At 46.7% G+C, this 14,996-nt stretch overlaps 1 protein-coding gene across 1 annotated transcript in view; it reads left to right on the forward strand.

The window, feature by feature from the left end:
* Window positions 1–14,996, forward strand: part of LOC119162181 (locomotion-related protein Hikaru genki) — a 121,800-nt gene that overhangs the window by 62,007 nt on the left and 44,797 nt on the right. Inside the window, exons 3-4 of the mRNA XM_075879296.1 lie at window positions 11,415–11,672; window positions 13,682–13,838. Coding sequence (XP_075735411.1) covers window positions 11,415–11,672; window positions 13,682–13,838 — 415 coding nt within the window. The remainder of the gene's footprint in view (window positions 1–11,414; window positions 11,673–13,681; window positions 13,839–14,996) is intronic.

Here is a 14,996-nt window from a genome sequence, read left to right on the forward strand (position 1 = left end):
GTCAGGTTAGTGGGTGTATCGGCCTGCCTTCGTGTGAGTGGGCGGCGAGAAGTTGGTGATGGTGGCTGTTTTCCGAGGATCAGGACGGACTCCAGACTTGCTAATCATGTGTCCCAGGTACAAGAGCTACTCGTACGCTAATCTGCACTTTTCTGGATTCAGGGTGAGTTCTGACGTCTTGATGGCTTGATGTACAGCTTCAAGGCGCCTAATATGCTCGTCTAAACTCGAGGAAAACACATAGACGTTGTCCAAATACACAAGGCAAGTCTGCTACTTCGATCCTGCCAGTACTGTATCCGTAACGCGTTGAAAAGTGGCAGGCGCCGAGCGAAGACCGAAGGGCATCACCTTAAACTCGGAGAGGCCGTCTGCGACCATCGTTCTTTTGTTCACGTGTTTGTACTCATTGGTGGAATTTGGGAGAATAAACTATGCTTTGCCTCCCCACAGCTCAGCGATTCCTCTTGCGACGCAGATGTCGCCAGTGACCAACAGATGCTGACTGCCTTCGTGCCTTAAAACTCAGGTGATTTCAAAGCGCCGACTAAAATAATGACACTGGAGCGAGGCAGAATGATGACTTGTTCTTTCAGTACAATCAAGGCGTCGTTCCCTGACGGCACCCGGCTGCGGCGGCTGCATTTCCGATGGAGGCGGAAATATTGTAGGCCCGTGTACTCAGATTTCGGTGCAGGTTAAAGAACCCCAGGTGGTCAAAATTTCCGGAGCCCTCCACTACGGTGTCTCTCATAATCATATGGTGGTTTTGGGACGTTAAACCCCACAAATCTAATCTAAGTTCCCTGACGGCATGTGCGGCGGCTGTGCTACTTCTGTGGATGACGTTATCGACTTTGTTCTCAGGATAATGACTGCACCATGATGGCATAAGAAGTCCATGCTAAAGATGACATCTCTCGTGCAACGCTGTAAGACTACGAAGTATGCGGGTTGAATACGGCCGTTAATGGTGACTCTCGCTGTGTAGATTTCTGCCGGCGTTACTAGATGACTTCCGGCTGTGCGGATTTCAGGGCCTTCCAAAGCTGTTATAACCTTCTTCAACTTTGTGGCCAACAACCCACTGATGACAGAATAGTCGGCTCCAGCTCCAGTATCGACTAGAGTGGTCACACTGTGGCCATCGATAAGAACGTCGTGGTCACTAGTTCGCCGTATCGCGTAGCAGTTAGGCCATGGCATCGACTCACGGCTGCGTCGGCTTGTCCTGCTGCTTCCATGTTGCCTCGTCAGGTCACCTTCGGTAAGTGAGGTTTCGTCGTCAGGACTTTGCCTGGTTGGCGTCGTGTTCAGAAAGCTCCATCGTGGCGGCGTCGTCGTCGGAGGAGGAGGAGGAGGAGGAGGAGGATCTTCCGTAGTTCATCGCACAGCGACCGCACCTCCATCGGTTGCTGTCTTTAGTTTTCCGGGTATGGGCTAGGAGACCGACCCCTCGTTGGGCCAGAGTATTGCTGGTGGTGCGGTGACATGCGGCGGCTAGGCGACGGTGAATGGGGAGGACTTCGTGGCGTCTATTGCGTTCCTGCCAAGTAGTCGGCGATGTTATGTGGCCGTTCCCCAGGCTGCGGACGTGGTGCATTGACGGTGAAGCCACAAAGCCCCATCTGTCGGTACTGGCAGTGGCGGTAAGTGTTGCCAGCTTCCGCACGGTTGTAGCAGAGTAGGCGGTGATCGGGGACGCGCCATACGTCTGTCTTCCTCGGTGCGTTGCGCCGGCCTGCAAGTGGGTAATATGGAGTTGGTGGTGGTGGTGGCGGTGTCTGGTGGTGAAACTGCGGTGGTACGGTGTCTTGACGTGAGCGTGGTGGGGGAACGCTAAGAAGCACTGCAGCAGCGTAGTTTATAGCCTCCGAATGAAACTGCGCTGAAGGTTCGGGAATTCCCAAGGCTTGCTGGACCTCTTCCCAAACAATGTCAGTGGTCGAGTTCACTGGAAGCTGCGATTCCGGAAACATCTTACGCTACTCTTCACGCACAACCGCGCGGATGGTCTCGCGCAGATCATCGGCTCTGTGGGCTAAAACATCGTCGTAGTCCGTTTTCGTTGAGTGGCAGTCGTACTGCCTTGTTCGCATCTCAAGCGCCTTTTCTGTAGTTGTAGCTTCCGCAAGGAACTCGGCAATCATGGTACGTGAGTTGCGGACAAGTCCGGGGAAGAGTTCTTGTTTAAGACCCCGCATAATCCGCTGAACATTTTTGTCTTCGACCATGTCAGCATCAGCAAGTCGTAATATTCAGGTCATCTCTTACATGAAGATGACAGCTTTTTCATTTGGGAGTTGCACCCGGGTTTCCGGCAAGGAAGCGGCCCTCTCCTCGCGGACGATACTCACGAGGGTGTGCAGGACTGCACTGCGAAAATCGTCCCAATTTTGTAGTGAAGACTCGGTTTTCAAACCATGTTTTTGCTGAGTCTTCCAAGTAAAAGTAGGCATGTCGCACTGCTTGTCCTCGGTGCTCCAGTTGTTAAACGCAGCGACATGGTCGTATATCTCAAGCCGATTTTCCGGGTCTTCGAGGAATGTGCCCCGGAATGTTGATGGCTGCTTGGGTTGCCGGAGCAAAATTGGTGCAGGTTGCACAGGAGGTGTCATTGTCGCCTTGTTTCAGGTCGGGGACGTGGTTTATCGGGTCTTTACTGGTAGAGGCCCATACTCTGGTGGCAGACCCAGTTGCCGGCGGCTTGTTTGTTGCTTGGGGCTGGCGTCAATGTCCCCTTCTGGCTTGGGCTGGGTTCACGGTTTGACGGGGGCGTCTGGTAGATGAAAGAGGCAGCACCTCCAGAAGATGTTATGGCATCGTGACATTGACGAAGGGAGCAAACTTCAGGTGAAAATAAAACTTTTTATTCGGACCGAACTTTTGGTCACGCAATAGGAAAGTCAGATTACAGCAGGACACTGGCACTGATAGCGGCGAACAGAGCGTCGGTCGTCGATCAACTGACAAGCGGTGAAGCATGTCGGCATTTATACCCCTGCCCTCGAATATTCTAGCGGTAACGCTAGCTGCAACGTAGGTTCTAGAAAAATCTTTATTGTGCACAAAATGGCCGTTATCTTAACAAAATGACCTACTAAAGCCTTGGAGCTTTTCGAACATCGCAGGCGTGATTTGCGCTGAACGTATAGTGTAATGGGGCGATAAGAAAGCTTGAGAAAAGAACGTGGCAATATTGGCAGCAGGAGATGCGCGTTTTGTGTTACCATGGCGCACGCACTATGCATTCGGGCGTTGACAGCGTTACTTCTCATTTTCTGCGCGCTCTAAAAATAACGGGATGAGTGACGCCCGTAACGAGCGTGAATTCGTGGATGCGTTCTTGACACGCCTCGGATAGGGTGCCAAGAATAAATCGGTTGTAGTCGAAAAAAATATATGGGGAAAGTGGTTGTTTGGGAGAATGTTACACACGAGTTTCGTGCGTCAGTTATAAGAAGGAGTAACTATATCATGATCAAGGTTAATACGCACTTTGTGCATCGTCGAAAACGAATTCACTTGTCGAAACGTTGCCTGAAGCGACCTCCCCACTCAAGTGTTCATCACACTCTGAACTCCAGTCTTGCTTAGTTGTCACTAGGTTTGCGTGTTGCAAACGTCGTAGGGGAGCGCAATGTATGAAGCAGCTACGTAGCGTGAAAGCTATCGAAATTTCAAAGGCCACCCGGGCTAATTGTCGAAAACACTCTTCGCGCGAGAGGGAAACCGGCATGCAGAGGTGCCTCACGCGGCACGCATCGACTGTGTCACCGAGCATGACAAGTGACTTCTCTTAGAACAGCTATTTTGGACTGCTTTTCACCACCTCTAAAAACTAGCCGCACAGCCGAACAAGTAGAAGTAAAAAAAAGGCGGGACATCTAAAAAGAATTGTGAGCATGTCCCATTCCCCGTAACAGTTGAAGTTGTACCACTGCAAACTTGGAAGGACATTTTGGCTATACATTTTGGGACGAGACTTCCTGCAACACATAACTAGCGGTAGTGTGAGAGATACTATGAAGCTCATAGACAATTGCAACGTCCCCGCCCCCTTTCACTCAAGCCTCCTGCGCCTGACATGTTGCATCACTGCCTTCAGGATTTGCCCACCGTTGACCAACCGACGAGGTCAATTGAAAAGGCCACAATGTGACGGCATGATGACTTCACGTGATAGCGTCAGTACGTCACGTCATTGCTTGCTCTGGGGATGTCACGTGGGTTTTTCGGCCATTGATGAGGCCCACAGGAGAAGGTTACGTAGGCATATACAAGTTCACACGAAACTTCCTGAAAAAAAAATTGCTGTCAGACACAAATCAATGCCATGCTTTGCATTTTGCACCCGCAGCTTTACAGTCGCAGCGTAACACCTTGTTGCTGAGTAGCATCTTTGTGCGCTCTCTTTCTTTACATTGTTCAGCTTGGCCCGCATATCTAAGGCATCCGGTGCCATTGTAAAATAAGGGCTTTATGAAGGTGGTACCGTAAAACTCTTTTGATTGTGATGCATGTAGAGTTACAGATGAAGCGAGCAATACTGGTGAACTATTGCTGCTGGCACTGGTGGTATGAGAGGCCACTTCGAACATTGGCAACAAGGATACCATTTCAGGATGCCGCAAAAGACAGTATAGTAGGTACAACGATACCCATAGTTCAGTTGTGTGAATCACTTCCATATCTGAAGAGAGTGTGATATATTTATGCGCATATTTCTTACTTTCTGGCATAGAAGAAACCGGCAGCGAATGCATAAACTATGTAGATAAGCTAACTGGAGGTACTTTCTGTGGGGCACTCTTCACAGAGATGTGGTGTGGGACTAGGAGAAGGAAAATTCACGGACAGCATTATCTTGTGACAGCACTAGGGTCGTTCTGCGAGCTCGACCTGGTTCTGTCACGGAGAGCAAGCATATATAGGCTCAATCGATAGGACGACCAGGCAATACAGTCCTTGATAGTGAATGAAATGTGTTCCACTGTGTTTCTTGGCAGATGCTTGTCGCTATTAAGGCAGTTACTGTGCTTCCGCAACAGTGAGTGAGCTTTGACGTTTCAGTTCTGGTGCATCATTGTAACAAGGGATACATTCAAGATCGGTAGTCTAAACTTACCTTTAGGTTGGGTTGATTAAGTTGCGGGATTAAGAACATCTTATTACTGGTATCCTTTCAATGATGGCGCGGTGCGCTGTTTTTCCTTTCTTTACGTACTGAACACAGTTGCCACAAGTTCGGATGGCTATATAGGTCGATAATTCTCAGATAATCCTTTGATGATACATGCGCTGTTCATCAGCTTCGCAACAGTATTTGTTTCCTTAGCTGGGTAGCCGCAGTGCTGCTGATAGAACAGACACATTGGTTACATGAGCTTCAGGTAGCTTCTTGATAGGCATCTCAGCGACAACTTGCTTATGCTCGTAGAAACTGGTCCACCTGGAATTTTGAGCTACTACTGCCAAATTTGCTCACGACATGTTTCACGAAACCAGACGAGATCCTTGTATTGTATTGTGCTCAAGTCATACGCAAACCTTCTGCTACGATGGGTTAAAGTTTACGAAAACTCATCGTTTTTTCAGATTTGCATCATATCTTAACGTAAGTCAGACTAATCAACTGCTCATATCTTGTGGAAGTGGCTAGAACAGCTACAGGCCTTCAGTGGCTTGCTGACACAATGTCACAAACTTCGTTGAGCGGCCCCAGTCTTTAGAACTGTCGCCCCCGTAAACTAGACCCATCAAAGAAACTGAAAATTCTACTGCACCTCTCCTTCCGTGACGCTAGTTTATTTTGCTGCCTGTGGTTAGAAGTGGCTTTCACAAAAGCGTACTGATTTTGCACAGGAAGGTCAGGCACTTCTACATGGAACCCCTGCATAAGTGGCGAAATGGTGGAACGTATGCCGTGTTCTTGTGACCGCTTTATAGCCGAACGCAACGTTCTTCGCATTAACCAACTGAACGACAGGCCATCTTCAGAACATCCACGGACCATGGTGCTACGCTTCTCAGGCCAGCTGGCACCTTCCTCCTTGTTTTTAGATGTGAAGCATCTTATAAGCGAGCTTCATCTGGTGGCGTCCGCGCTCCACTGCGCATGCGCGTCCCCCCTCTTCTTTCCTCTCCTGCGCTCCCCTCTATCTCGCTTCATGACGCCGACGCAGGCAGGGTCTGCTAGCGAGTTTTTTTAATAAAAAAAACGACTGCTCACGCTGCAAAACCGTTCACTGACCAGCTCGGAGTCTTCTGTCTTTCATTGCCCATTAGCAGCGATTGGTATGTTCCAGTAGGAAACAATGGTCCATCACTGCGTGCTTCGTTCCTCCCCAAGTTCTCTCCTGCGCAACGTCGCACTGAGCGCCAGCGTCAACGTCACCGCCAGTGTAAGCGCTAGCGCCCACTACTTCGCGTCTATACATGGTTCTCTTTAGCGGGATATGGTGTAGTTTTTATTTACTTGAATCCCTTAATTCCTTCCCCCATAGTTGAGTAGCAAACCAAATGCGCGTCTCGTTGACCTGTCTACGTTTTCTTTTTCTTTTCCTCTTCTTTCAAAAACGAGAACGATTTAAACATGGGAAGTATTTACATATATTCGACAGGACTAACATGGTGCATACCAAAAAATTTCGTTGATGAATGAAAAACTCACACAAATTTCTTGCTATAAACCGCTCCGAGAGTTTTTCGAGAGTTCTTTAGCCTTCCAGTAAGTCTCACTTGCGCAAAATAAATTCCGTCGGTCTATAAAACGAGAGCTTTGCGAGACAATGAGACACCGGAACGATGATTACAATTGAGACAATTGTTCAACAAACAAAAAAAAAACAGCCAGTGTCCGCAGATAAAAAGAAAAAGACTTCCCAGACATTTTTGTGTAATCTGTAACCCTGCATAAGCGAAGGGTTCACCGACCATCCTATGCGAAGTGCTGTTCCCTCCACGGAGCAAGGCTGGAACCATTGTTTGCGAAGCGTTCATATAGAAGGTACTTTCTGATATTCGCAGTCCCGATCCTCTCTTTGTGCCGCCATTTTCTTAATTCATGGTGTGCACGCTCGCTGGAGAAAGCGTTTACTTTCCCGATATCGTCGTTAAGTTCCATGACTCAGAAAGTAAAAAGAAAGAAAAAAAAACTACGCTACTTTCTAATTTAGAATTGGATAGATGCTATTATCCTGTATCACATTGTGCTTAATACAACTTCCTTTCTCGGCGGACAGCCTGCGCGTTCGTAGTTGTTGCGCGTAAGTTCAGTTGAGTGCGCCAGAAGCACAGAAAAAAAAGGGTAGTGCATATATCATAATGTTAGTAATAAGCTAGACAGCACTTCGGACTATCTCGGGACGATTTCTTCCTTATTTCGCTCGCACTCGATAGCTGTTCAGTAGGCGTTTACGTTTTTCGGCGTGTTTCGTCCAATTAACTCCCTGCCTGTTCCTCGGGCCTTATTCAAAGCGCTTTTTAGTGCGTAAATTTTTATTCCGCGTCTGTACTGAGGATCAAAATATTATCTTTTCTTTTGTTCACTCACTTCGGACTATCAGGCTTAAGCTGCCAGTACCGACGACGTCTCTCATTAGCCTCTTTTGCTATCTCGCGCTTCCTCTCTGCTTGTGCACCCTTTGTTTGCGCACGTAATTAAAACTCCAGTTGCGGATTTGTGCTTGTCGATATTTCTTAGTCTCCTCGAGTGGATATATTGCTGCGCGTTTTCTCTTTTTGGGATTTCAGATGGCACTGGGCTTCTGCCGGCATGTTCTGTATATACTTGACTCGCTGTCGTCGCGGGAAGGCCTAATGCCGAGCACTCTAAAGCCCCTCGGCTAACTTCCCGGCTTAATTGTGTGTCTCGTAGACCGGGCATGGTGCAGCATTTTCGTCTGTAAGCCACACGTGCCTTTCATTTCTCTCTCTCTCTCTCTTTGACATTCACTCGCTCTCTCTTCGTTTAGACAATCCTCTAAATGCAGCATCGTTTGCAGCGAGAGGACTGTGCTTGCTGATCTCGTGTTCATACTTTTTCCCTTCTTAATGAGCCGTCCCCCTCCCACTTTTTCTGAAATGCGAACGCCGAGATTCGACTCAACGTCTGCCGATCTGTGTGTACGACAGAAAATGAGTGAAAAGAGAGAGGAAAAAGTAATAGAAAAAGAGGTCGCACGTTTTAAAGTGGCTCATGGACGCTTGCACTGTGAAATGCTGGTTAAAAATGAAGCACAGGGCAGAGTGTACGGGATCGCATTCAAAAATGGTCGTGAAGAGCTGTCGAGCTCCGGAGTATACATGCAGAGATGGTTTTGCCGCGTTTTGGGGGAGCGGCTTGAGTGGAAATGGTCAAACACTGTTTACTTCTGAAAGTGGTCTCTATAGTCAAGTTGTTTCAACGTGGTTCGGGGAGAGCAAACGACAGGAATGGTGGCGATGATGCAATCCCAAAAACAAAATGTTTCGTAGCGATTCAAGGGTTGTTCAAACACTCTCACGGTATCGGGTGATGGTAAATAACGTGACGAAGCAAAAGCAATATTCGTTTTCTTTTTTTCCACTCAATGAAATGCTTGAAGCAAGCTAGGACCATTCGTAATGCATATAAACAATTTCATCGTTGAGGAGCAACAAAGTCTCGAATCAGCAGAATTTTTTCGGGCATCATTCACGATCATACATAAGTTAATATGTAGCCCGTATATTATCGAGACTGTTAGGCTCTCCATAGCCTTCTATTTCTGTGATGGCAGAGAAAGAGAGAGAGGGACAAGAAAAAAGTACTCTATGCATAATCTATTCTGGGCGAATTCGAAATGTCGCGTAAGCGCTGTGTTTGGTATAATATCGAAAATGGATCGCGAATCTTAGAGGCCCGGTTGCAGCAACGATATGTTAATGCACCCACCCACACACACACAGCTCTCTCTCTCTCTCTCTCTCTCTCTCTCTCTATATATATATATATATATATATATATATATATATATATATATATATGAATAAGGGGAAACAAGTGTATACTTAAGGGCTCGTTTTTCGTGTTTTACACAATAATAATGAGATCTAACAGACAATAATGCCAAGGAAGGTATAGGGGGAAGTTATTAGGCCAATTGTAATGTAAATGAGAAGAAAAAAAGTGGGTGAAAAGATAACTTGCCCTGGGCAGGATCCGAACCTGCGACCTTCAAATAACGCGTTCGATGCTCTACCACTGAGCTACCCCGACAGCCATCCCCCCAGCCACTTTATTGGGTATCCACGTCAATTTAAGCGTGGGAGTGTCAGTCAGCGCCACTAGTAGCCATGGCGGCGAGTGTGGTACACTCTTTATGAGCCTTTTTGGCATCACGTAGCACGTGAACTTATTACTAATTGGCAGCTGACCAATAGTCCACCGTATACAACCTAGAGGCACCAAGTCTGCCAGTACGAGACCCTCGTTAATGAATGAATAAAGGAAACAAGTGTATAATTAAGGGCTCGTTTTTCGTGTTTTACACAATAATAATGAGATCTAACAGACAATAATGCCAAGGAAGGTATAGGGGAAGCTGTTAGGCCAATTGTAATGTAAATGAGAAGAAAGAAAAGTGGGTGAAAAGATAACTTGCTATATATATATATATATATATATATATATATATATATATATATATATATATATATATATATATTGAGAAAGCTGCGAGTAGTTAAAATGCCACAGTATGAAATGGTTATGGGCCCCCGATGTTCTCTCACAGCTGTAACGATCACTTCTTTCTTTCTTCTTTCTTTCTTTCTTCTTTCTTTCTTTCTTTCTTCCTTTCTTTCTTCTTTCTTTCTTTCTTTCTCTCTTTCTTTTCTTCCGCTTCCCCTTCCGTCACTGTTGGAGAAACAACACTAAGGAACACTAACGCGCACATAAAGCTCAACGTAAGAGAACAATAGAGTTTCATGACACGCGCTCAAGGTCACGACGCGTAGCTAAATGCTGCTTCGTTTTCCCGTACCATCCCTCCTTGTGCCGCTTCCAGTGCGCTCGTTGGGGCAAAAGAAGACACGACCTGAAAGCGTGGGACGAATCCCCGTAGCTCCGCTTGTTCTTGATGCATTGAATGAACGTTTTCATAAATCGATCGGTGAGACAATAAAATCCGAAACTGAGCTCATTCCATCATTACTCGGAAATAGGCTGAGGACCCCTCTAAGCGATGGTCTTGTGTGACTGCACTATGCACTTGTATTTTGGAGCGTCTGCACTCATGCTTTCTTTGTCTCTGTTCTAACCACTGATTTCCTTTCCCAAGCGTATGGTAGCAAACGTAACATAGTGTAGTTAACGGTGACTGCCCTACCCTTCCTACTGCCCCCTTCCCAAAATATCTTTTTTTCGAAACTTTCACGTGCACATAAGGAATAGTACATAAATACAACCAAATTGATAAATCCTCCCTAAATATTTTCCATGGCACTGTGGTGACTTTAGTGCATCATTTTCGCGATTACCTGTAACACGCCAATTTGAGGTTGCTTTACACGGACTTGTCTGTTTAACTTTCATAATTCTGATACGGGCATCGCAGATACAAGAAGATCGCTGAAAGACCAATAGAACTCAATGTGCCGAACTTAAACCCGCCTAAAGGATCCCTCAAAATTTCGCAGATGCCTCGGCACAACAGAAAGACTGGTTCTTTTAGCCCTACGATTACGAATTTTTCCGCTCTAATGTACGAGAATGTTCGATACAGTAATAAGCAGCTACTGCATGCTGCAAGAAATTTAGTGCAAACTTATTTTGTTTACAACTATTCCCAATTTCTTTTCTTTGCGCTGTGAAAGCGAGGTTTCGCATTTGGCTTTTCACCCAAGAAAGTTCGAAGCGTAGCAGATTTCACTGCATAGTTTTTTGGAGCGCGTAAAAACTAGTGCGGGAGCTCTGCCGCGCTGCCTTGATGCCACTTTCGTCACGTACGTCATGACCGGGGTTCACGTAGTAGAGCTTGCCGTAGACTAGGATTTCCCCAGAGCTGACATGCGTCTCGCGTGTGAAAGCATCGCCTACCAACGGAGTGTGTTTCAACTGTCGAACTCACTTGAGGCTGCCTGCTGTAACGCATGTCTTTCAAAAATCAAGCAGCCGCTAAATCGCTCCACTTGTCCAGCACGGCTGACTGCGTAATTAGCGTAGCGAAAAGGATGGGCGACAATGATTACGAGACACAAAGCGCCAGTGAAGACGTGCTGTTAAGTCATCGTTTCGCCGGACTTCATCTGCAGTGGCTGTTTGAAACACTCGAACGCCTTGCCGATCGTGCTGCTTTGAGCGCGTCTGACAACGGCATGCGGCTGACCCAATTCTTCTGACGCCATGCGTCTTGAGCGCTGTGTAGACGAGCAAACTTTTCATCTCTCAGATGGCGGCCGCTTCCACTCTGTGCTGAAGCCGTGCCCTTTGCCGCCTATGAAGCCTCACCTGGTGGTGCACCACGAAGGGCGGCCCCTCACCGTCACCGGGCTCAGTCAAATGGCACACGAGAGCATGCTCAGCTTCCGCTGCACCCAGCTTGGCCGCTACAAGTTTGTGGGCAACGCGACCGTGCGCTGTCTCAACGGCCAGTGGTCAGCTGCTATGCCTAGCTGCCTGGAGACCTCGCAGCAGAGCAACCTCTCTGGTGAGTGCACCGCAAAATCACCTCTGGTCACTTCCTAAGGATGGTATAGATATACCTATACACTCTAACAAGGCTAAATAAAAGTTATTTGACTTTCATTAGGAGTTCTGAATACCTTCATATACGACTCTCTTGAAAGAGACGCATCAACTATACATCTTGTGAGCCCTACGACTCTCCAGCTACACTGTAGCTCATGTATCTCCTCAACGAGAGTCGTACACGAGGCAAAGTCTAACTCCCGAACGAGAGCCAAATAACTTTTTTTCTTAGACATTAGGTAGCAGCACTTGCAGAATGGACCACCGGTGAAAAAGGAAAATAAGAAAAACACCCCGGCCTCCCTAACTACAGCTTTTATACTGACTTTTCTTTTTATTGCCTCATGCAAAATCTACGTTACAATCAAGATACACAAAATACAAGAGTGATGCACTGATGCTACTTAGGGCAGGTAATGACCGTGGAGCCGAACCACGAAATTGAAGTAATTAGTAGAATAAGAATGGGGTGGAGCACATTTAGCAAGCACTTTCATATCATGGGTAGGTTGCCACTACCCCTCAAGAGGAAGGTATATAACAGCTGCATCTTGCCGGTACTTAGCTATGAAGCAGAAACCTGGAGACTCACAAAGAGGGTTAAGCTTTGATTGAGGACGACGCAGCGAGCAATGGAAAGAAAAATGGTCGGTGTAAAGTTAAGGGACAAGAAGAGAGCGGAGTGGATTAGAGAACAAACTGGGGTTAAGGATATCATGGTTGAAAAACGTAATACAGTGTGTGTGTTTTAAAGGGTAGTTTCGGTTTATCTTCTACCAAGACGTCGCAGCACGGCGAGAGCTTCTCGTCACGTGCTCAGGTAAGATATCGTGACGTTTCCATGACTGCTCCGCCCCATGGCTTCATTGATATTGCACATGCGGCATTTTTGAATGATGTGGTGGCTGACGTCATCTCAACCCGCCACATTGCTGCGTGAAGTCACTAGAATTAGTACTGTAGTCGGACGTCAAGCTAGTGTTCATGTCGGTAGGTGCGGCACGGAAAATTGAATTTAATATTAAAATAACATAACTTGGCAGCCTCTGTGGAGCCTCACACTACGTTAGAGCCGTCTCTGTATAAAAAAAATTCGTATGGCAGTGCAACCCCCCCCCCCCCCCCCGCGAAATTGTGTTAGTACTTCTTGAAAGATTAAAGGATCCATAATAATGCCCATCTAAAGGTTATTTTTGGAATGTTTAATGTTTTTCTGTCATATCATCGAGTATTTTTTCCTGGGGCATCTAAGCTGACGTTCATTTGATCTCATAAACAGGCCAACGAAAACTTGCTTGGTAATTGAAGTGGCGTAGCTCTCGAGGAGCTTCGCTTACGCTAGATTTGCTTCGGGCTTAGAAATGATTAAAGTAATAGATTCGGGATAGAACAAGCAAAACTGACATTACACGTTTTATTCCTAGCTTAGTATATTGGGATTTGACTGGCTGCAACTTTTTATCACTTCTCATCAAAGGACAGTTCCGCAGGGCTGTGGTTGGACTATATTTACTCGAAATTTTCAATCGTATACGTATAAGGAGGCACTGCCTGCGAGCCATACAGGGTATTCTGTCTCCGCTGCAGCTTGTCAGCATTGCTAATCTCCAAAGTGGGTCACCGAATCAAAAACGCATTTTTGACGAGCATACACAGGCCGTTGTTATTGGGAGTCAGGGAGAGCGAAATAAAAACTTAATTGGGTGATATTGCATCGACTAGAATAAACAGCAATTAAAACGAAGCTTTCATCCATATCTTCGAGTTCGGTTCTGTCTCATTGCGCTGCTGCTTTGCTTAGCTTCAATACGAATCATCGAGTTCTTCCTTGCAGTAAAAAGGAAAAAAAAAATTTGTAAGCATATTGGTTCGGTTTCCGCTGTGAGGGTGAATAAAGGAGAATTCGGGAGACGGGCAGCTATTTTGGGCCCCAGGAGAGCCCGGAGTCTGGCGGCCTGTGCCGTGCAGTGCAGGTGCCGCCCACCATCTTGTACTCGGTGGAGAAAGGAGACTATGGAGTGTCCGAGGAGGGTGAGCTGGTCGTTTATCCGGAGACCAACGTCTACCTGTATTGCCTGTATCAGCGGTTCAGTGGCAATCCACAATGGGCCTGGACATCGCAGAGGTGCGTAATCTTTTTCAACAAGGGTCTTTTTTTCTTTGCCCTATCATATTTGCAGGCGTTCATCAGTACTTGTCGTACCCCCTTTACCCGTTGCCGACCGAATGAGATTTGCGCCACGCTTTTGGCGAACGCACCGCAGTCGACGTTACAGAAGCATCTATAGGCTTTAGTTTTCTTTCGGAGACGCGGATATAAGTGCATGGATTTAGAGTTGCCGCAACGTGATGAGATTGCATATACGTACCTCCTCAATCGTCATTCAGCGCTCCTTTTTCTCCACGTTCCCTCTCATGTTTCTTTTTTTTTTCTAACACTCAAAAGCTTTATTGAGTGCAAGCCCTCACTTCAGGGAAATTGTTTGAATCTGCGAGCATAAGTACATCAAGAGCTGAACATTCTCAATTGTTTGACACAACCCTCGAGTAGAGCGTGAGATAAGATGAGGATATTCTATCGCACTTCTTTTTTTTCGTCAACCGCATTTCAAGACAGTGGAGCTTTGTAATAGTGTTTACAGTGCTAATATTTTAATATCTGGAGTTTACATTCAGTTCCCCACAAGTCGCAACACAACGTTGTTTCTGGCAGTAACGAACTGGATTTTGATTCGTTGACCTTCTGTAGTGTCTGCAACGATGGACCAGTGGCAAAGGTGCTCGAATGGTAACCCGAAGGTTGCGGGTGACTTGAAGGTCGCAAGCAGCTGGCCGCCGCGAAAGTTCGAGTCGAAGATTCAGTTGAGGTCAACTGAAAACTGAGTGTCGAAGTACGGAAATTGACAGGAACGTTGCTAGAGTCTTTGGACCGTCCACCGTATAGCGGTTACGGAGCACGGCTGCTGACCGGTAGGTCACGAGTGCGATCTTCGTCGTGGTGGTCACATGACGCTGCAGGGAAAATGGGCGATGTCACAGCACGTTAAAAAACACCAAATGGCCAAAATTACTGTAGTCTTTCATCACGGCGTCTCTCGTAAATATATCGTGATTTTGGAACGTAAAATCCCCAATAATACGATATTGTCATGGCAGTGACAGTCGACGTTCTCTAGCATCTTATTTAAATTAGGTACACGAAATCATTTACCTAAGCTTTAGTGGTACTTTTTTGGCATACGAAGGCATCTATTCTAAATGGTTGTGCGCACCTGGGGCTACG

Source organism: Rhipicephalus microplus, chromosome X, assembly GCF_043290135.1.
Source record: "Rhipicephalus microplus isolate Deutch F79 chromosome X, USDA_Rmic, whole genome shotgun sequence".
Lineage (NCBI taxonomy): Eukaryota > Metazoa > Arthropoda > Arachnida > Ixodida > Ixodidae > Rhipicephalus > Rhipicephalus microplus.